Source organism: Capricornis sumatraensis, chromosome 10, assembly GCF_032405125.1.
Source record: "Capricornis sumatraensis isolate serow.1 chromosome 10, serow.2, whole genome shotgun sequence".
In the NCBI taxonomy this organism is placed as follows: domain Eukaryota; kingdom Metazoa; phylum Chordata; class Mammalia; order Artiodactyla; family Bovidae; genus Capricornis; species Capricornis sumatraensis.
In genome coordinates this window covers 40,402,189-40,425,064 of record NC_091078.1, presented here as the reverse complement: position 1 = coordinate 40,425,064, position 22,876 = coordinate 40,402,189, and the positions used below count along the sequence as shown (strand labels likewise).

At 45.8% G+C, this 22,876-nt stretch overlaps 1 protein-coding gene across 1 annotated transcript in view; it reads left to right on the top strand.

The window, feature by feature from the left end:
- DISC1 (DISC1 scaffold protein) overlaps positions 1-22,876 on the top strand; it is a 362,163-nt gene that overhangs the window by 8,757 nt on the left and 330,530 nt on the right. The window contains exon 3 of the mRNA XM_068983084.1: positions 3,828-3,897. Within this exon, the coding sequence (XP_068839185.1) occupies positions 3,828-3,897 (70 nt within the window). The remainder of the gene's footprint in view (positions 1-3,827; positions 3,898-22,876) is intronic.

Here is a 22,876-nt window from a genome sequence, read left to right as displayed (position 1 = left end):
TGGTGTGGTGTTGAGTGGTGTGGTGTGGTGTGGTGTGGTGTGGTGACCACTCAGGTCACAGTCCCTGAGACGAGGAGGAGAAGGCTGAGGGATCCACAAAAGCAATTCAGAGCACAAGCCACCTCTGTTTCCTCCACGCACACCCCGTGAAGCAGAACAAGGACAGGAGGGCAGTGTAATGCCTCCATGAGCCCAGAGCAGTGGAGAACCAAATCAGGGTGAGCACTGTCGTCTTCTACATGGACACAAAGAGGCTCTTGCACTCTAGATGCTCTAGGTTGGATGGAGTGCTCAGACACCACACCACACCACATCACACCACATCACATGACACAACACCACATCACACACACCACACCACACCACACCCCAACATGACTCCACAATACACCACACCACACCACACGACACACGATGCTATACCACACAATACCACACCACATGATACCACACCACACCACACCACATGACACCAACCACACCACACCACACAACACCACCCATACCACAGCACACAACACCCCACAACCCATACCACCACCCCACCACACCACACCACACCACACAATACCCCACCCCACCACACCACACAACACCCCACCACACCACACCACACCACATGACATCATACCACACAACACCCCACAACATCCCACCACACTCCACCACACCATACCACACCACATCACATGACACCACACCATGCCACACCACACGACATCACCCATACCACACCACACAACACCACATCACACAACACCACACCACATGACACCACCCACACCACACAACACCACCCACAACACACCACACCACTCACACCACCCACACCACACCACACCACACCACATGACATCACACCACACCACTCACACCATACCACACCACACTACTCACACCTCAACACACCACACCACAGGACACACCACACCACACCATACCACTCATACCACGCCACACCACACCACTCACACCACACCACCCACACCACACCACACCACTCACACCACACCATTCACACCACACCACATGACATACCACACCACACCACACTACTCACACCACACCACAGCACACCACACCACACCATACCACATGACACAACACCACACCACATGACACCACACTACACCACACCACACCACACCACACCATAGCACCCACACCACACCACACAACACAACACGACACCACACCACCCACACCACGCCACATGACACAACACCACCCACACCACATCACACCACACCACACAACACCACACCACATGACACCACCCACACCACATGACACCACCCACACCACACCACTCATACCATACCACACCTCTCACACCATACCACCCACACCACACCACACCACACGGCACACCACACCATTCACACCACACCACATGACATCACACCACACCACTCACACCACACCACACCACTCACACCACACCACCTACACCACACCACACCACACTACTCACACCACACCACACCACTCACACCATACCACACCATACCACACCACACGACACACCACACCACACCACACTACTCACACCATACCACAGCACAGCACACCACACCTTACCACATGACACAGCACCACACCACATGACACCACACTACCCCACCCATACCACACCACACCATACCACATGGCACCACACCACAACACATCACACAACAATAGCTGTTGCCTGGTGTGATAGGTACTAAGAAAACTTGCAGCTCCATCCTTCTGTGGCTCACACCAAAAACTTGGCATCCTCCTGGCTTTGTCATCCCAACACGGGATGTGTTGGTGAAATCTGGTGGTTCTGTCTTCCACCAACTGTCTTCTGGGTATGTCCACAATCACATCACTTCTCCCCATCTTCACTGCTCCTGCTAGAATCCAGGCTACCACCATCTCTTTCCTGGGTTATTTCCATGCCCTCCTCCCTGGCCACCTGACTTCTGCTCTTACCCACAGCTGTCAGGAGGAAACGTCAGACATATATTGAATCATGAATTCTGTTATTCAGAGTCCCCCAGTAGCTTCCCAAGCCCTCCAGAGTAAAATCAGAACTTATTTTGACACACCCATGCAGCATGTGGGATCTTAGTTATCTGACCAGAAATCGAACCTGTGCCCTTGACAGTGGAAGGCTAAGTCTTAACCACTGGACTGGCAGAGAAGTCCCGGAAATCAGAACTCTTAAATGTCTTCATCCCATGTTCCTCATGACCTTTCTGACCTCCTCTGCTACAGTTTCCCCCTTTAACCAAGACTCTTTACGCATGGCTGGCTCCTGTTAACTCTACGGTGCCTGGGGAGTTGCTGCCTGCAGCCTCTGTGGCAGTTCTGCCTTCTGCTGGAACATGTGTCTCCCAGACAGCCTCAGGGTTGGGATTCTCCAGGCAAGAGTACTGGAGTGGGTTGCCATTTCCTTCTCCAGGGGATTTTCCTGACCCCGGGATGGAACCCGTGTCTCCTGCATTGGCAGGCGGGTTCTTTACCACTGAGCCACCAGGGAAGCCCTACCACTCATATATCTTTGCTCAAATATCATCTTCTCAATGAGATATTACTTAAAATTGCAACCCAACTGTCTAACAGCCTTCCTGGCCCCCCTTACATGGTTCTGCTTTTTTTCCTCTGTCCTAGCACTAATCCTTTTCTAAGGCCTTGTAAAACTTACTTATTATGTTTATTTTTGTCTTCTTATACAAAATGGATAAGGCTAGAGGGCTAAGAATTTTGTGTTGTATCTGTAACCCCTCAAACAGTGCCTGACACTTAAGAGTGAATATTTGCAAAATCGTTTAGATCATGAGCACAGGTGAGGTTGTCAGTAGAGAAGCAGGACATCTAATGTGGACTGGAGGGGGTGATGCCTGAAAGAGGTGTGAAAGGAGAGGTAGGTATAAACTGGCAAAGGATGGCAAGAAGCTGGTTTCCAGGGAGCAAGATTAAATCCATTTATTGATGGACCAAGAATGTCCCTTCAGAAAATCCCAGAGCTTCCTGTTGAGAAGAGAAATAATGAGAAATGAATGTGTTGGTAATTCTCAGACAAGTGATGGGATCACTGAATCTCGTTCTCATGCTCAGTTCTAAGTCTGACTCTTTGTGACCCCATGGACTATAGCCCTCCAGTCTCCTCTGTCCATGAGATTCTCTAAGCATGAATACTGGGGTGGGTTGCCATTTCCTTCTGCAGGGGATCTTCTCGACCCAGGGATCGAACCCATGTCTCCTGCAGCTCCTGCATGGCAGGCAGATTCTTTACTGCTGCGCCACTGGGGAAGCCCATCCTTAAGTCCACACGTGGATTAAGTAAGACGGTGCCCATTTCTATAATGGAAAGATCCTTAGGACTTCTTTGATGAAGTCTTTCATTCTCACCCAGCCCTCAGGACAGCCTGCTGAGTTGGAGTTCATTGTTTTCTTTTCCTGGTTTCTGCTCTAATGTTGGTGTGTTTATTTTCATACATTTAATATGATGCTTTTGAACAGAAAACACTTGGTCAGGTCAGGAAATTTGTATTCCTTTTTATTATGCGTTTTTCACACAGATGAGGGTACAGTGTGATGTTTTTGTTTAAAAATGACATTCCAACTCTTTTTTTGGTTTTATGCTCAAATTACGCTTTTTCTTTATGTAACTTTTTTTTTGAGAAATGAATGCATATGGCATTGGAAAAATGTACATTTGTGGTTCTTTTTTTAAAGGAGAATAGTGTGGTTCAGCTTCAAAATAGTTTCTAAGTGTTCTTAACTGTAACAAAATTAGTTTGTGTGAACAAGATTGTAATTCAGTTTTCATTTTTTTGCCTTTCAAACCAACATAGATAAAATCCTTAAGATTAAAGCTTCAGAAACTTCAAGATAAAGCGATTGAAGATGATGACTATGATAAGGGTGAGTTTTGCTTTGTTTATTGATTCTTTCTTCTCTTCCCATAATGTGCAATTTTGCTTTCCCTCCTTATTCACCTGTATCCTCCACACTGCAAATGAATTGTGTAATCTGTTCCCTGATCACCTGCACTCAGTAACAGTTGACTATTTTACAGCACTGTTGTTTTCTTAATTTCAAAGCAGTTTGGGAGGAATAATCCTTTGGGTCATAAGTATAACCTTATTGATTTTCCAGAAGCACTCTGAGTACTTGCACAATAAGAGTTATATTAAGTCATCATCTACCTGTCTAAGGTATGATGTTGTTGTTGATGTTTAGTTACTAAGTTGTGTCTGACTCTTAGCAATCCCATGGACCGTAGCCCACCAGGCTCCTCTGTCCATGGGATACTCCAGGCAAGAATACTGGAGTGGGTTACCATGCCCTCTCCAGAGGATCTTCCTGACCCAGGGACTGAACCCGCATCTCCTGCACTGGCCAGTGGATTCTTTATCATTGAGCCACTCAGGGAAGCTCCAATTTGTGATGTAGCTATACTTTATTCACTCATCAAAAAACATTGGTGAACACCTACTATGTGGCCAGCACTGTGGCAGGGATAGGGGAGTAAGAGAATACAGTTTCTGGCCTTGGGATTCCTGTGAGTATGAGCCCTTGTGGAGCTTTCTGACTTCACATGCTTGGGGACCAGGTGTAGGAGTTGGGATGAGCTTAAGAGATGATGCCAGTCCCTGTGAGTGTGCTCGGATGTATTGAATTCCCATGTAGATGGCTTGAAATAGTCAAGCTGGAAAGAAGTCATGACATGAAGATGGAAGAGTTGGTCAGAAGCAAAAAAACCCACACCAGAGTGAGGCACCCAAATAGGAGTCAGGCCAAAGTGGACGAAGGTATCATGGCTGCCAAGTGGACGCTGGGTTGACTATGTCAGAATGGTTGCAAGTCTGGTTGGATTGGGAAGGATCTTAAGGACCTGGGTACCAATTGCAAGATCTCACACTCATTTCTGCTGGGTCTTGGGGATAAGAGAGGGCCTTAGAGGACTTCTTGTTCCACCAGGCACTGATAAACTTGAGAACTATGCTGGTGATAACCAAGCTTAGCACAGCGAGTATTGGCCTGGAGATATTTTAGATTTAAGGCTCCCCTGGAAGCTGGTTAGCCCTGAGGCTTGGTCTTCAACCTCATGGGGCCATATTCTGCTTTCCCAGAGAATAACTGACCATTAGGAACTGGGTGCTACAGGAATGGGGCAAGTGACTCCCAAAAGGAGGGTGCAAATCCTATTCTAGGAAACACACGGAGCAGAGCTGATGCCGTCTGGTGTCCTTGTTCACCACGGGCTTTGGGAGGAAGGAGAGGAATTTGGGGATGGAGCTCTTTACTCTGCCACTCCGCTTTGACGGGACATTTTGATTTCAGAATGATGCCTGGAGGAGGATGATGTATGTGAAAGAGGAGCAGATGAGCTATTCCCAGACCCAGGTGTCCCTGGGGACTTTTGTCAGTGGGAGACACCTAGGCTTTGACATTCCCACTATGGCACAGGTTTTATTTTCTCTTCCAAGGGCTGTGCCTTGGTTCCTTTGACAACACAGCTCTGTCTGTAACACACAAAGCTTCAGACACAGGTGAAAAACCACACCCTCTTTTTCTGATCAAGAAAAACCTCAACTTTTCTGGATGCGGTGCTCTCAATGGGCTTCATTAAATGAAGGCCTCACTTCTTTTGTCCTTTCTCCAAATGTCTTTGAAACACTGCAGGGGAGAAGTTGAATAGGACACACCTCACAGGGAGGCTGAAAGAATAAAGGTGACTTTATTCAGTGTTTCTGCCTGTTTATTTTCCTTGTTTGTATGTCGCTGTCCCCCGAAGGAGATGTTTGGGGGTAGGCCAGCATTCTGTGTTTCCTCAAGCGTTCCAGGTGATTGAGGTGTGTGCTGATGCCCGGGAAAACATGGTGTAGGACTTTCTTCCTTGGAAAATCAGGCCTGTGGTACAGTGGCAGCTGAGTCTAGCCAGTGAGGCTCAGTCCATGGGCCATGTCCCTCCTGGTGAAGATGACTGGGCCCTGAGGTGTGAGTAGGATACACTGGAAGGGCAAAGAACTGGAAGAGCCACCATTGCTTATGAGCCACCATCCCAGAGTCTGATTGCCTTGAAAGGAGATTTGAAACCAGCTCTGTTATCTAAGGGCTTCCTTCGTTGCTCAGTGGTAGACAATCTGCCTACAACGCAGGAGATGGGGGTTCGATCCCTGGGTCAGGAAGATGCCCTGGAGGAGGGTATGGCAACTCACTCTGGTATTCTTGCCTGGAGAATCCCAAGGACAGAGGACATTGGCTACAGTCCATGGGGTTGCAAAGAGTTGGATGTGCCTGAAGCCACTTAGCTTGTGTGTGTGGCTGTGAAGTACATTCAGTCATGTCTGACTCTTTGTGACCCCGTGGACAGTAAGCCACCAGGCCCCTCTGTCCATGGAATTCTCCAGGCAAGAATACTGAAATGGGTTGCCATTTTCTTCTCCAGAGGATCTTCCCAACCCAGGGATTGAACCTGGGTCTCCCCCACTGCAGGCAGACCCTTTACGAGCTGAGGCACCAGGGAAGACCGTGTGTGTGTGTGTGTGTGTGTGTGTGTGTGTGCTAAGTAGCTTCAGTTGTGTCCGACTCTTTGTCACCCTTGTCACCCTATGGGCTGCAGCCTGCCAGGCTCCTCTGTCCCTGGGATTCTCCAGGCCAGAATGCTGGAGTGGGTTGCCATGCCCTCCTCCATGGCTTGACCCAGGGATCGAGCCCGTTTCTCATGGTCTTCTGCATTGGCAGGTAGGCTCTCCCCTGGTGGCTCAGCTGGTAAAGAATTGCCCCTGGAGAAGGGAAAGGCTACCCACTCCAGTATTCCGGCCTGGAGAATTCCACGGACTACAGTCCATGGAGTCTCAAAGAGTCTGACACGACTGAGGGACTTTTACTTTCACTTTTCTTTACCACTAGCGCCACCTGGGAAGCCCTTAGCACATAGCACATGGCATCTGAAATGGATCTCTGCAGGGCCCAGAGCATGGACTGGCACATAGCAGGTGCTGGATAAGTTGTCATAAACTACTTGCCATTCAGAAAACTAAGATCATGGCATCTGGTCCCATCACTTCATGGCAAATATATGGGGAAACAGTGGAAACAGTGTCAGACTTTATTTTTGGGGGCTCCAAAATCACTGCAGATTGTGACTGCAGCCATGAAATTAAAAGACACTTGCTCCTTGGAAGAAAAGTTATGACCAACCTAGACAACATATTAAGAAGCAGAGACATTACTTTGCCAACAAAGGTCTGTCTACGCAAAGCTATGGTTTTTCCAGTAGTCATGTATGGATGTGAGAGTTGGACTGTAAAGAAAGCTGAGTGCCGAAGAATTGATGCTTTTGAACTGTGGTGTTGGAGAAGACTCTTGAGAGTCCCTTGGACTGCAAGGAGATCCAACCAATCTATCCTAAAGGAAATCAGTCCTGAATATTCATTGGAAGGTCTGATGTTGAAGCTGAAACTCCAATACTTTGGCCACCTGATGGGAAGAACTGACTCATTTGAAAAGACCCTGATGCTGAGAAAGATTGAAGGCAGGAGGAGAAGGGGAAGACAGAGGATGAGATGGTTGGGTGGCATCGCTGACTCAATAGGCATGAGTTTGAGTAAACTCTGGGAGTTGGTGATGGACAGGGAGGCCTGGCGAGCTGCAGTCCATGCGGTCACAAAGAGTGAGCCATGACTGAGCAACTGAACTGAACTGAACTGAAACTAATTGCCAAGTAATTAGGGAAGTTGAGGTGGAGAGTTTGTGGTCATGAAATGTGTTGACGTAAGAGCTGAATAAAGCTTCCTTTCTCACCTATGATAGTTTATCCATAGTTACTAATAAACATTTTCAGGGTTGCTGAGATGTCCTTGCCACTCAGTATTTAGTCTTTGTGTGGACTCTCTCCTTGTTCTGAGAGGAGCTGCTCTGCTGCTGTGCGCTGTCTCTAGGGAGTGGGTCTGCTGATGTCCACAAGGTTTTCCAGGAGCACGTAGAGGGTGATCTTATCCCCCTTTGTTTTGTTTTGTGTTTTTGCTTTTCTCTCTTTCTTTCTAGTTTCATTTGTAATGACAACTTTGTGTTCCAGGGAAATGAGCCATGAGCACAGAATAGAAAGGTCCATGTTTTGTTATCTCATTAACATGCTGAAGCTTTACCTGTAATGCCCAGTGAGGAACCTTCTCAGATCTCTAATGACATCTCTCCCTCACTAGGGAAGGAAGGTTGCTATGTTCTCATATTCTTGCAGAAAGCTGGGAGGACTGAGGTGAAAAAGATGTTGCTGTTTGGTATTTTCTTGGGGTCTCTCTTGTAGAGACTCCACGTGCTCTTTGGTTTTCTCACTTGACTGCTTGTCCCATGTCAGCTGAGGGGCAAGGCTGAGACCTGGGAGTCCCACGGGGGAGAGCCTGCCATCCAGGGACTGGGGGTGAGAGGCCCGGGTCTGTGATGTGCAGACAAGGAGAAAAGGAGAGTGTGGACCGCGGTGTTTGACATGGTTACTGTCCTAGTGGTTGCTGTGTGGATTTGTGGCCTCTAACATCCCCTGGCCATGCGTGTCCATGGGTGACCACATCACACATTCATGAGGAGGCCGTGAGGTGGTGACTTCAGCTCTCCAGTGGCCCGCATTGCTGTGCCATGGAGCAAGCTGGCTTTCCTGCTTGCCTAGACTTTCTTTCTTGCAGTGGAGAGTGGCCAGCACTGAATTCCTTTCTCTCTCCTTGTGTCTCAACCAGTAGTCACTGCGACAAAATTCTAGCACAATAAAATGTGAGGCATTCAGAGAAAGGTGATCCAAGCAGAGGCCAAACATGAAACCATGAAAATGGCCAGCTCTTGTCTAAACTGCCATCATCTTCTTTTTTCCTGAGTTCTTTCCTTAGCAAGCTTCCTCCATCCACAGTGGATCCTTGGTGATAGTGTGCAGATCATCCAAGCTGACAGCCATTTCTTTCCCAGGGGCCCACTCTAAACATCCACCCACGGCTTCTGGAATCTAATACATTCTTGTCTTGGGACTACAAATGTGACTGAACACAGTGAAAACCCACGGGTTCCTTTTCACTGTATTTCATTTGAGTCTAGAAAGCAAAAAACAAGACTGAGTAGAATCTGGTCATCTTTATATCCACAGGACAGCAGAGTCAACGGGAGGTGGGCCCCATTCTGGCTGCCCCAGAACAAAAATGGGATTCTTGGCAGCCTGTGCTGTTTCATGCTCTGCCTTGGAAAGAGCTACACTGAACCCCAGGGCTTCTCAAGAGATGCAGGTTTTCCCTGGGCCAGGAAGATCCCCTGGTGCAAAGCATGGCAGTCCACTCCTGTATTCTTGCCTGGAGAATCCCATAGACAGAGACTGGTGGGCTACAGTCCACAGGGTCACACAGAGTCACACGACTGAAGCAACTTAGCATGCACCCAGAACCCCCATGTGAATGTGGGTGCAGCTTCTGTCTGCAGCCCTCTGCCCACACCCTTGCCTCCTCTCCCTGCACCCCAGTCTGGAAACAGCATCCTTCTGACCCGTTATGCAGAGGGCTCACCCCCTTTGGCCCTTGAGTGTCTCCCCTGGTCCTGGGATAGTGAGGCTTCCATTAAAAAGCACAAAAACAGAAGCTCAAATCTCAAGTAGGTGTTACTCGACTGACTGCATCCTTGAGTGCTTTGAGCTCAGTTGCCCAGTTGTGTCCAACTCTTTGTGACCGCATGCTGGCCAAGCTCCTCTGTCCATGGAACTTTTTAGGCAAGAATACTGGAGCAGGATGCCATTTCCTGCTTCAAGGGATCTTCCTGACCAAGGGATTGAACCCACATCTCTTGCGTCTCATGTATTGGCAGGCGGATTCTTTATGGCTGAGCCATCAGGAGATTGCAACCTTTGCACTCATGAAAAATGCCAGCGCACGAACCAGCCAAGTCACCATCAGTTGGGATCTTGGCCAGTTCCCAGGAGGCACTGTCACCAACCCCTTTCTTGGGCAAGGCCCTGGGTGCTGCTCAGAGAGGACGAGCATGTGCTCCGACCTGGAAGGATCCAGAGCATCTTGCATCCCAATGTGGAAAACAGCTTTGTAGCAGTTGTGGGGGACAAAACCCAGGTAGAAAGGTTGTGGATTCTGGCAACTCATTTATGTGACCACTGAGGGAGGAGCAAATGAGGGCTTCATGCTGGGGAGGCATCAGGAAAATGGCCCATGATCTTATCTAAAAACATTAGGCTGTTAGGAACTGAGCACTTGCCTTGATTCAATGTTAATCTTTAGCATCATTCTCACAAGAGTGGAAGCTCCTGCGTCTGCCTCCTATTTTAGGTAAAAACTGAAAAATTGGGCGATAAGTTATACATATAGACAAATGCTGCACAAAAAGAATATGTGTAAAATGCCATTCACTTCTCTTGATTACATTGTCTCAGGTTCTTGTCCTGTTTATAGAAGAGTTTCTGATTTGTGAACTAAGGGCAGAGATCTCAGCGGATGGCAGCTTTCAGCATCACTGTGTTTTTTGGCAGGTTTGTGTGCTGGCGTTTTTCAGTGTGCCAAGGGCACAGTCAGCTATGTAACACCTACGTGGGATTGGAGCTTTGTGCACAGACCTTTGTCTGCATGGATATGCATCCCTTTCATTTGTAGCAGATTAAAACATATATTTCAGCATGATGCCTTTTCTCCCCTGTGTTCCAGCTGGGTGTCTTGGTGTTAAGTGTGGAATATTAACCCCCTGCCCTCACCGTCACTCTGGGGGTAGAAGCTCAGGGGAGTGAATGTCCCTCTTCGTGGCCACGTCACGGGTTCCCAGGTGGCTTCTGCTTTGCTTCCCTGATTGTGAGGAAACTGGCCTGCCCTTCAGGGACCACATGAGGTGTGGCCACAGCCATAACTCATGATGGAACCTGACAGCTCCAAGGTTTTATATGCTTCTGAGTACAAAACACTAAGACAAACAAAAAAATCTTTTTTTTCCCCCAGCTCTTCTCCCTCATTAGTTGGAACTTGGTCACCCTTTCCTACCTGCTGAACTGCAGCACTTTTTATTTTATATTTTGGGTCAGTAGCTCTTTAAAAAAAATAATTTATTTATTGTAATTGAGGGATAATTACTTTACCATACTGTGATAGTTTTTGCCATACATTGACCTGAATCAGCCAGGGTGCACATGTGTCCCCCATCCTGAAGCCCCCTCCCACCTCCCTCCCCACCCCATCCCTCCAGGTTGTCCCAGAGCACTGACTGTGAGTGCCTGGCTTCATCCATCAAACTTGCCCTGGTCATATGTCTTACATGTGATAATATACATGTTTCAATGCTGTTCTCTCAAAACACCCCACCCTTGCCTTCTGCCACATAGTCAGTCCAAAAGTCTGTTCTTTACATCTGTGTCTCTTTTGCTGCCCTGCATGTAGGACCGTCATTGCCATCTTTCTAAATTCTCTATGTATGTAATATACAGTATTGGTGTTTCTCTTTCTGACTTACTTCACTCTGTATAATAGGCTCCAGTTTCATCCACCTCTTTAGAACTGACTGAAATGTGTCCCTTTTTATAGCTGCGTAATATTCCTTTGTGTATATGTACCACAGCTTACTTATCCATTAAGCTGCTGACGGACATCTAGATTGCTTCCATGTCCTGGCTGTTGTAGATAGTGTGCACTTTTAAAACTGGTATTAGTAGGTGGTTGTGTAGTAACAGTAACAGTAAACGTGTCTTGATCTCTTTGTGTATCTGCCTGAGACTCACTCCCCTTGATAGGCATTCCAGACTATAGAAACGTCAACAACTTTACCTTTTCAAGTGAAATAGAAATTTCATTTGTTTTCAAGGGGCATTTCCCCTCTGTCTGCAGACTGTGAAGTAGCAAACACACCTAGAAGGGATGTGTCTGTGACCAGGGGCAAAAGCCGGAACAGGACTGAATCTTCCCACTACAATCATTTCAGGTCCAACCTATCTCTGTTTTAAGCACAAATGGATGACTTTCCTTTAATAGGAGGAATGTGCTAATTCCTCAGGCTGCTATAGCAAAGCACGACAAGACTGGGTGGCTTAAACACGAGCCATTGATTTCTCGTAGTTCTGGCTGGAAGTCCAAGGTCAAGCTGCCAGCAGGGTTGGCTGCTCCTGAGCGCTTCTTGGGGTGTAGATGCCATCTTCTGCCTGGGTCCTCGTGTCTGTGTCCTAATCTTTCTCTTCTAAGGATGCCAGTCTTGTTGGATTAAGGTGCACCCAAAGGACTTCATTTTATGTTAAAACTCTTTAAAGACTCTGTCTCTAAATACAGCCACATTCTGAAGTCTTGGAGGATAGGATTTGGGGCGCACAATTAAACCCATAATGAGAGGCCTAATGGGCTCAGAGCAGAGCTGAGTACTAAACACATCCAGGCATTTGCACAAAAGTGGATACTTGTTTGACCATTCTGTGGTCATATGTAGACATTTGATAGAAAAGTTAAAAAAAAAAAAAAGGCAAACTTTTGTGACTTTGAGTAAATGGGTTGATTACTCCTTTCCCTGTCCACAGATGAAGCTGGCTGTCACTGGCATCTTGTTTTGTCCAAAATGCCACAGTTAGGAGCAGAGCCTGGCTCTTAAGCCAGTACATCATACCGTACCTCACTCTTTCATATGAACAGCTATTTAAGGAATATTTGTCAGGTTTACCAGGCTGTGGTAAACCAACACATGTGTGAGAGGTGACCTCCCCTCAAGGAATGTTTTCCCTGAGCTTATTTGAGGTAAGCAATAATTATACAAGTAGGTAAAATTTCAGTTAACATTAGAATTGATTTTTTTTTTTTTTCACGAGGACTGTCTACTTTCAAGAGGAAGAGAATCAACTTAAACTAGTGCTGGAAGAAAAGAGGACTTACTGATGGGGGTCTGGGGTCAGGGGGTCGAGGGGGTCAGGACGCTCACTTTTCTGTCTCTGGGTTGACTTGTTCTCTCAAACCACTCGTTTCACCTGGTTGCTATAGCGGTAGGCTGAAACACGGCCGGCTCTAAAATAACACGTGCATGTGTGCTCGGCCATGTCCAACTCTTTTGCAACCCCATGGACCTTTTGCAACCCTGCCAGGCTCCTCTGTCCATGGAATTTTCCAGGCAAGAATACTGGAATGGGTTTCCAGTTCCTCCTCCAGGGGGTCTTCCCAACGCAGGGATCGAACCCGCATCTCCTGTGTCTCCTGCATTGGCAGGCAGGTTCTTTACCACTGAGCCACCTGGGAAGCCCTTCTGTAAAAGGGAGGCACACTTGCTCCCTGGAATTTGTATACTTAACAGTGGTTAAAATGGCACATTTTGTTAAATATATATATATGCGTGCATGCTAAGTGGCTTCAGCTCTATCCAACTCTGTGATCCTATGGACTATAGCCTGCCAGGCTCTGTCTGTCCATGGAATTCTCCAGGCAAGAATACTGGAGTGGGTTGCCATACCTTCCACAATTTAAAAAAGTAATGTACCAAAACTGGTTGAACTGTACACTTTAAATAGGTGAATTGTATGGTATGTAGATCACACTCAATAAAAGTGTTTAAGAAAAATGGTGACAAAACTTACCTTCCTCATGAACCTACAACTGGTCAGGGCAAAATGGGTAGAGCTCATCTCTGCTCTAGGCATTCACTGGGCAGTTTGAAGGCTAGAGGTGGGGACCGTGCTCAGTCACGTGTCTGGGGGTTGGTGCTGTCTGCTGGTGCCTGACGGGGGCCACGGCTGGAGCACTTATCTGTAGCCTTTCCATGTGACTGCTTGGCTTCCTCATATGGTGATGGCATCCTGAGGGAGAGAGATAGGCAAAAACAATCACTTATTAGGGATTAACCTTGGAAATCAGGTAGTGGTACTACTGCTACTACTGCTGCATTCTATTCCCTAAAAGTAGATCACCAAGTGTGACCCCCTACTCAAGCACAGAGTCATTAGACCCTATCTGTTGATGGGAGGAAGGTCTAAAGAATTTGCAGGCATCTTGTTAAACCACAACAGACCACCCTCTCTTCTCAGATGCTTTCACATTTTCTCCATGTGCGAAATATACTCATTCCCTCTCAAGACCCCTTAAAGCTCTCGTATGTTAAGGCATCAGGCACAGACTTGATGTCCCCATTTCCACGTCTAACTCAGATGCAGGTGCCAAGGAGGCTTCTCAGGGGTGATTTCTTGAACACAGCGTCTGGGTTACGGTTTCTCTGGATGATCTGAACACCTGTGCACTAACGAGCTGGCTGTTGGTTGGTTTTAGTCGCTAAGTTGTGTCTGACTCTTGCGACCCCGTGGACTATTGCCTACCAGCCTTCTCTGCCCGTGGGATTTCCCCAGCAAGAATACTGGAGTGAGTTGCCATTTCCTTCTCCAGGGGAATCTTCTCAACCCATGAATCAAATCTGAGTCTCCTGTGTTGCAGGCAGATTCTTTGCCAACTGAGCTATGAGGGAATCAACCCCTACAAACCCAACCTATGATGGTGGGACGGATAGGGTAACTGCTAAAGATACTTGTTCAAAAGGGGTAAGTGGGAGGCCTGCAGCAGCGACTGGTGCTGAGCAGTTCTGAAATCCACCTGTTGTCTGTTCCTTGATAAAGATTTAGCCCTACTGCCTAGAAATTATTTTCTATATCTCTGACCTCTGGGCTCTTGGTTCTACACTCTGAATCATGCTTCCTTTTCCATAAGAAATAGTCTGAGTGTATAGCCTGCTTCCCATTCATACAGGTTTGGGGGTCCAGATGCCTTTTTTTCATTTTGTACTTTCTCTTTAATTTTTCAACTTGGCATAATTCTTTTTAAAACGTTTTGGGTTTTATGTGAATCCATTTATAATCTGCTCCATCAGACAAAAGCTATATCCACAAGTCTCTTCAAGAGAAGCCTCTTTTCTCAGGCTTCCTGTAAGGCTTTGAGGGGCAGGGGTTAACACTCTTCAGAGTCTGAAGGGGCTGTTTGACTGTTTGAAAGGGTTGGTGATGACCCTTAAATCTTTCTGGGATCTTAAAAAGGACTTTACAGTATATAGCCTTGGCCTCATCTTTTGACCATATTTTCCTGACAGAACTCTGAATTTGATTCTTTGCCTGGAAGCTGTTTCTAAATCTTAGCATCATTTGTTATCTGGAGAAGCTAGGAATAAGAAATAATTTGAATTTCCAGCCCTATACATCCTGGTTCCTTTATAGTGACAGTTATTTCTTTGGCTTATTCTCTTTTCTCACATTGTACTATGGGGATAGAGAAGCAATTCCGGTAGTCCCTTGGAAGTTTGACTTCAAAACCTAGAAGTTGAAAGTTTTCAATAAAAATATTGCTAACCAGCCTTCCAGCTTCCACTAACATTTTTCTTTCTTTACTTCCTTACCAATAGCCTCTTCAAGATCAATCATACTTCTCTTTAAGGCTCTTCCAACTTCCATGCAGCTCCGCAGCCCCATATCTATGACCACGTGTTTGATTCTTTGTTATGGCAGCACCAACGTGGCACCAAAATCTGTTCCTGGTTACCTGCTGCCGTGTAACAAACAACTCCAAGTTTAGTGGCTTATCAAAATAACAACAATTATTTTGCTAAAAAATTCTATAACTTGGGAAATCTCAGTAGAGAAAGCCCTTCTTCACTCCATTTGACATTAACTGGGACACACGGTCATGCTCGATTTGACATTGGGCAGTGGTGCTGGCTGTAAACTGGATCTCAGCAGGGTCTGCAGCTCATGAGGCTGCTTGAATTACTCGCAGTGTGATGTTTAATGTAGGGGGGAGAGAGAAGGGGCATTGGAAGAGAGGGAAAGAGGAAGCTGAAGGGAGTTCTATCATCTTTTAAAAAAATTTTAAAATTGGAGTAGAGTTGACTTTCAATGCTGTGTTACATACAGCAAAGTGATTCAGTTGTATATATTTTTATATATTCTTTTTCAGAATAGTTTCCATTTTAGGTTATTGTAAGACATTAAGTACATTTCCCCATGCTGTGCACTAGATCGTTCTTGTTGATTTTATATATAGTAGTGTGCATCTATTAATCCCAAACTCCTAATTTATCCTCACCCCACATTTCCCCTTTGGTAACTGTAAGATTGTTTTTGTTTTGTTTTTTTTTTTTATGTCTGCAAGTCTGTCTTTGTTTTGTAAATAAGTTCATTTACAATGAGGTATCACCTCACACTGGTCAAAATGGCCGTCACCAAAAAGTCTATGAATAATAAGTACTGGGGAGGGTGTGAAGAAAAAGGAACCTCTCTTCTTGGCTCCAGTATGAAAGCTTTCACGGAGAGCTTGCATCAGGTGATGACTTTTGGGGGACCAATTACTGCAGCTAAAGGTACGGCAGGTAGAAAAATGTGTTTACTTGTGTCTGTGATGAGGTGAGATTGTCTATTGTGGGAAGAATGACTGATAAAAAATCACCTCTGTAATAACCTATGTTGGAAAAGAATCTAAAAAAGAATGGATACATGTATATGTATAACTGAGTCATTTTGCTGTCGAGCAGAAACTAATACAACATTGTAAATCAACTATACTCCAATATAAAATAAAAGTTAAATTAGAATCGCCAGTCTATGTCCGATGCAGGATACAGCATGCCTGGGGCTGGTGCACGGGGATGACCCAGAGAGATGTTATGGGGAGGGGGGTGGGAGCGGGGTTCATGTTTGGGATCGTATGTACACCCATGGTGGATTCATGTCAATGTATGGCAAAACCAATACAGTATTGTAAAGTAAAAAAAAAGTAAAAATAAAAATTAAAAAAAAAATAATGAGAGCAACATGTGAATTTCAAAATGACGGATGTTAACAATATTCAAGAAGATTAGGATGAAAACACTCTCCAGAGTCCATTCATTTAGGTGTCCAAGCACTGCAGGATGGTGGGGAGTGTGGTGGATTACACACAGTCCCTCCCCAAACCTGCTCTCACAGATTGGATTGAAAATTGCCTCTTATTAGAGATTTTCCAGAGACGTTTGTCCTAGTCCCCCCAAGGAAGCAAGGTAATCTTTGATTTGTCTCTGACTGTGGTAGCCTCTTGGGTGGCTTTGTGAGTTCATCTCATAAAGTCAGTCCATCAGCAGGTTATTATGTACATGTATATAATATGGTGCCGATTGGCCCACATCGCCTGTCACTGAATTGAAGGATGGTTGAAATCAATTGGCAGAATCAACTCTCCTATTTCTTACATGGGTTAGGGAAGCTTGTGTCGGTGTTCTGGTGGGTGGAGCTGGGTTTCTTCTCTCTGGAGTGCAATGAAGTGTCCAGTAATGAGTTATGAGATGTCAATGGGTTTGGAGTGACTTTGGGCAGCCTGTATATTGGAGCTCAGGGCTGTGTTCCTGTGTTGCTGGAGAATTTGCGTGGCATGTCTTGCTCTGGAACTTGTTGGCCCTTGGGTGGTGCTTGGTTTCAGGGTAGGTATGGAGGCATTTGATGAGCTCCTGTCAATTAATGTTCCCTGAAGTCAGGAGTTCTCTGATGTTCTCAGGATTTGGACTTAAGCCTCCTGCTTCTGGTTTTCAGTCTTATTTTTACAGTAGTCTCAAGACTTCTCCTTCTATACAGCACCGTTGATAAAAGGTCCAGGTTAAAGATGAAAAGTTTCTCCACAGTGAGGGAAACCCGGAGAGATTCACAGAGTTACATGGAGAAGAGAAGAGGGAGGAGGGAGTTAGAGATGACCCGAATGAGATGAGGTGGAATCAATAGAGGAGAGAACAAGCTAGCCAGTAATCATTTCCTTATGTGCGCTCCACAACTGGACTGCTCAGAGATGTTCATGGAGTTATACAGAGAAGAGAAGAGGGAGGAAGGAGACAGAGGTGGCCAGGAGGATAAAAGGGGGGTGTCAAAAGGAGAGAGAAAGATGACAGTTAGAAATAGTTTACTCTTATTCAACCTGGGGGAGTCTGTAGTTAAAAACACCTTTAGGAGCTGTGAAAAATTCACCCAGTGTTTATTTACATATTTAGTTTTAATTCTGTATATTTTCAGTTGAGGTGTAATTTACCTACTAGGAGCTGTGAAGTGTTTAGTAACCAGCTCAGCATGCAGAGTGCACACTCCCAGGATTGGGTGAGGTGACCTAGGGTCAGTGTGACAGTGTCCTTTCGTCTTGTCATCTGTCCTTGAGCACCAGTTCGCTCCTGGATAAACTGGGGATAATAATCCCTGTGCTGCCGTGTGGCTGGAAGGTTAACCATGATAATGGTGTGTGTGAGGTGCCTGGTGCACAGATATTGATGGATTGCTTGTTCTCCTTTCCCTGCCCACTCCTCACCATTATCCCACATCCCTGGGTACCACGGGTTAGAAAACGCAGTGCAGAGTGGGGCTGCTTCTGAATCATCTCTTTGCCAGCACTTAGCATCAATAGCAGGCAGAAAATAAGATAGAATGGTTTGGCTTCTTATTTTCTATTTGGCAATAAGCCGCTTATTTGCACATAACCTGATTTCTTTCAAGCTGCAAAATTTTGGAAATGAGGTAAAGCAATATATACTCAAACATGCAGATTATAATGAGGCATTTAGAGTCTGACTGCTCTTCACATTTTCCTGGCAAACTACTTTTCTTCTCTGTGGTCTAAATTTCATGACCTTGAGTTTCTTGTTCTCTGCCTCATTTTCTGTTGAATGACATTGGATGACATTGTGAAAATGAAGTTGAAAGACTGCTTGGGCTTGAAAGAATTGGTTTCCCTGGTTTTGAGGGTAGTTGGAAAAAACAGGAAAAAGGAAGAACATGAGACATAAATGGAGGGCTAAAGACAAGGACAAAGAAGAGATCGACGAGAGATTGGTCCTCGGTTCTGGTCGTTTTTCTGTGGGTCTCTGCTGTCTTGTGACCTGTACCCTTGTGGGCAGAGAGAGTGAAGATGCAGGTCCAAGATGATGATCTAATCCATTTAACAGGCTCACTGACAGACCTGGCGTCCATTTCTTCTGCATAACGGCAATGGTACAGTGCCCCTGCTCATTCATGGGGCTTCTTGCGTGGGGTGATGCGTCACTGGACAGATACTCTTTTTTTAAAAAATAAATTGTCCAGACACTTACTTAAATCTTGCATCCCCTCTAATAAAGAAATTGACAGTAAGCATACCAGTAGCATATTGTAGATGACAGAGACACGCCAGGGGAAAATGACTGGCTAGTCCCTTCCATTTTCACAAGCTCTGCGGACATCGTCTGCTGTTCTCTCTGCCCATGGCTCCAGCTCCCAAACCCATGAGGACTGGAAGCATGGTGTGAATCCATCAGCTGCTCTGGAGCTGGAATTGTCTTTGGAAGACTAATTATGACCCACTTAAGAAAAGTTATCTAGGAAAATTTGCATAAGTTTTCTGTAAGATTTGGGTACAAAAACCTTTATGGTATATACATGCTTGGAGATTTACCCAGGTCTTCAGTTGGATGGAGGCAGATGCTCTGGAGAAGGAAAGGAGATCTCCTTGGTTGTGGGTGGAAAGTTATGGAAAGAGTTGTTCACTTCTGCTTTGGCAGTGGTTGCTGGTCAAAACAATCTGGAGTCTTGACAAGGTTTTTAAGCAGCCCTCACTGCTGCCTCTGCCTGACTGAGTCACTAGTGTGGGTCCTGCTTTGGCCTCTTGGTCCTATTTGTCAAGGAGAAAAGGCAGACCAAGTGAATCAAGGCGGCAAGGCATGCATTTGGAACAAGAACTGAGTGGGTTGTAAAGTTCATCAGTGAAAAGAGAGACGACCTCAGCCATCTAGTCTCCAAGCCCAGAAACTGAACAACTTTCTGTTGTGTTCTCTCAGCACATTCATCAGATAATTCTGCCACCTCCTAGTTTCATTTGCCCACTGGTCCTAGCCTGAGAATTGTTTTCATTGTTTGTTTGTTTTTGGACAGTCAAATATCTCTGAAATAATAAGAAACTGGCCAATTTGTGACATCTTCCCACTCCAGTATGACTGTGTAGAATGTCCAGCCTAAGACCCAAAGATGGCACTTCTCCTGCCATCCCGCCCTGGCAGGATCAAGTCCCGGGCTCTGTTAGGTCTCAACCCAGCTTCTCTGACTGCATTTCCTCCTGCACTGAATGGCAAGTCAGGATAGAAAAACTGGGGGTCGTGCTAGATCCTCCCCTTTCCCTAGACACGGAGCCACTACGTCGCTTGGATTTCGTCTCCTGAATATCTCTTTCTTCTGTCCTTAGATCCATCAGGTTCTGCCTGTTCTCATGCACTGGTCTCTCCAGGGTCCCCGCTTCCATTCCCACTCTCGTCCAATTCGGCTCTCACGACTGCCAGCTGCCCTTCTCCACTGCCTGGGGGACCACCTTCTCTTTCACCTCTGTCCATGATTAACATCCTCAGGATAAATGTTCAACTTGGTCTATAGCAACACCTTCTCGCCCTGACCACTGTCCACTGTCTGGCCTGCTGATTTCACTTCTTGCCACTCCTTTCCCCCATGTAACCCCCTCTTCAGCCCTTCATGGTCCCTGGAGGTGGCTACCTTTCCCACATGGCACTTCGCCTTTGCCTGCACGCACTGCTCCCTTTCCATCTTAGATCCTACGAGCCATCATGACTTGGTTTCAGGGTCCCTTCTGTTGAGTGCTCTGTAGGTTTCCCTAGCCTCATATACAGCATGTGTTAATATAGCTGTTTGCTGTGGCCTTGGCTGAACTATAAGCTGCCTTCTGGGAGAGGCAGTCTCCCTAATTTCAGCCTTTGTCCTCCGCACCTAGCATCATGCCTGGTCAAGGTAGACTCTCAAGAAATGGTTGTTGGATGAGCTAGTGAATGTTTAAGATACATCTTATCAATAAATGATGATGATGATCACTGTTATCATGTTATTAATAGTTGACAATTCTACTAACAATTGAGTCATAAACTATTAGTGCCTTTCAGGTCACAAAGTCAAGTTCTGCCACTTTCCAGCTGTATGAACTTGGACAAATTACCTAATCCTTGCAAGCTGCTGTTTTCCCATCTGTAAAATGGGATAATAGAGTTGTTTTGAGACCTAAATGATATGGTATAGACTAAATATATGGGTTATATATAACACTGAATGAATGTCAGTTACTGCAATTAAAATCACAGTTAAATATTTAGATATTATGAGTCTATGTAGATAATGTATTAAACTTACTGTCTTTGTGTTTTTCTATTTAAATTTGTTTGCAAACAAGATTTTGTCATAGTAGTAGCTGAAATACCTTGGAGTGACAAATTTAGTGGCTTCCTAGAGCAGAGAGAAACCAGAAAGCCTATAGCAGAGGGACTCTTGAATATTTCACAGTAGACAAACAAAGTTACTTTCCGTCACGGCAGTGTATTGGGTGGGATGACCTTTATCAGTTGATGACAGTGATGTAGCAGAAGGGACAGTTTTCCACTTGACCTTTATACAATGTGCCAACTTGTCTCCTAACACAAACTGGGTTACAATTGACAGGCTTGAGAGAATGCTAACCTGATGGAAGCTTATTATTTGGGAGGAGGCGGGCACTGAGGCAGCCCGTTAGCTCTGGGATGTGGTGACTTGCATGTCCCTGGGGTGGCTGTGAATGAATGCCTGCTGCCTGAGTCACTGCAAGAGCATCTCATGTAATTAGCTCCTCTGGGAGTTTGTTTTTCACTGAGGTTTGTTCATAATGAATTTTTAGTGCCATGGACTTGATCACTCTGTGTTCTTATGACTTTCTGTCTTTGTTAGCTCTCTTCCTCTCCTTGCCAGAACGTCACAGGATGTTTTCTGCTCACTGTTTCTTGCAGCTTCATCTTTGCATTTCCCTCCACTTTACTACTTCCCTTTAGTTTTCTACCATTGAGTGATTCTTCATGAGAGCTGTCTGTGAACTTTGCAAGTTTGCTCCTTCTCCAGACGGTTCTGGGAAGCAGAGGGAGTGTGCGGAGGTTCAGCCTGGTGGTTGTGGTGGAGGGATGTGCTGCTGGGAAAAGGTCCACTTGGGTTGTCTCCCTAGTTCTGGTACCAACTGCACGGATGACTGCAGTTAATCAACTTCATCGCTTTAGGAAGCCCGTGGAAGGATTACGTTTTTGTTTGGAGTGAGGGCCACAGGCAGTCCTGATCAGGAATATTAAAAATGGAAAATGCATGTGTCCTTCTGCAACTTCTTCCAGAGCCAGATCTGCTTGGTGTGAGAAAGCACTTCATCTACTAAATGGGTGCAATTGCGTTTGCCCTGTTCACTCCCCTGAACCCATGTGAGAAACAAAGAGAATAATGGGTGCTTTCAAACTGTGATGCTGGAGAAGACTCTCGAGAGTCCCTTGGATAGCAAGGATCATGGGTGTAGCAAGCAGATCGAACCAGTGAATCTAAAAAGAAGTCAGGCCTGAATATTTCCTGGAACTTCTGATGCTAAAGCTGAAACCCCAGTACCATGGCCCCCTGATGCAAAGAACTGACTCATTGGAAAAGACCCTGATGGGAAGCTTGAAGGCAGGAGGAGAAGGGGATGAAAGCAGATGAGATGGTTGGATGGCCTCACCGACTCAATAGACATGAGTTTGAGCAAACTCAGGGAGATAGTGAAGGACACGGAAGCCTAGCATTCTGCCACGAATTTGCAAAGAGCTGGACATAGCAACTGAATAAAGACAGCAATGGATGCAGAAAGTGGGCTGATTCAAAGAACTTTGCCAAAATGTTAACAGGGCCTGTCTCTGGTTGGGATGTTGTGGATAATGGTCTCTGTTAATCCTTTCTACATTACAAAAAAAAAAAAAAAAAAGCAGAAGGAGAGAAAAGTTTTTAGGAGGGAAAATAACATGCTTTGGAAAGTTAGAAATCTGATAAAAACCCTCAGTACCAGAGCTTGGAACTTAGCCTCTTGTTTCAGATGAGTGAATCTTGCTGAGATTAATATTTTATACATATCTATGGAATCAGAAATTC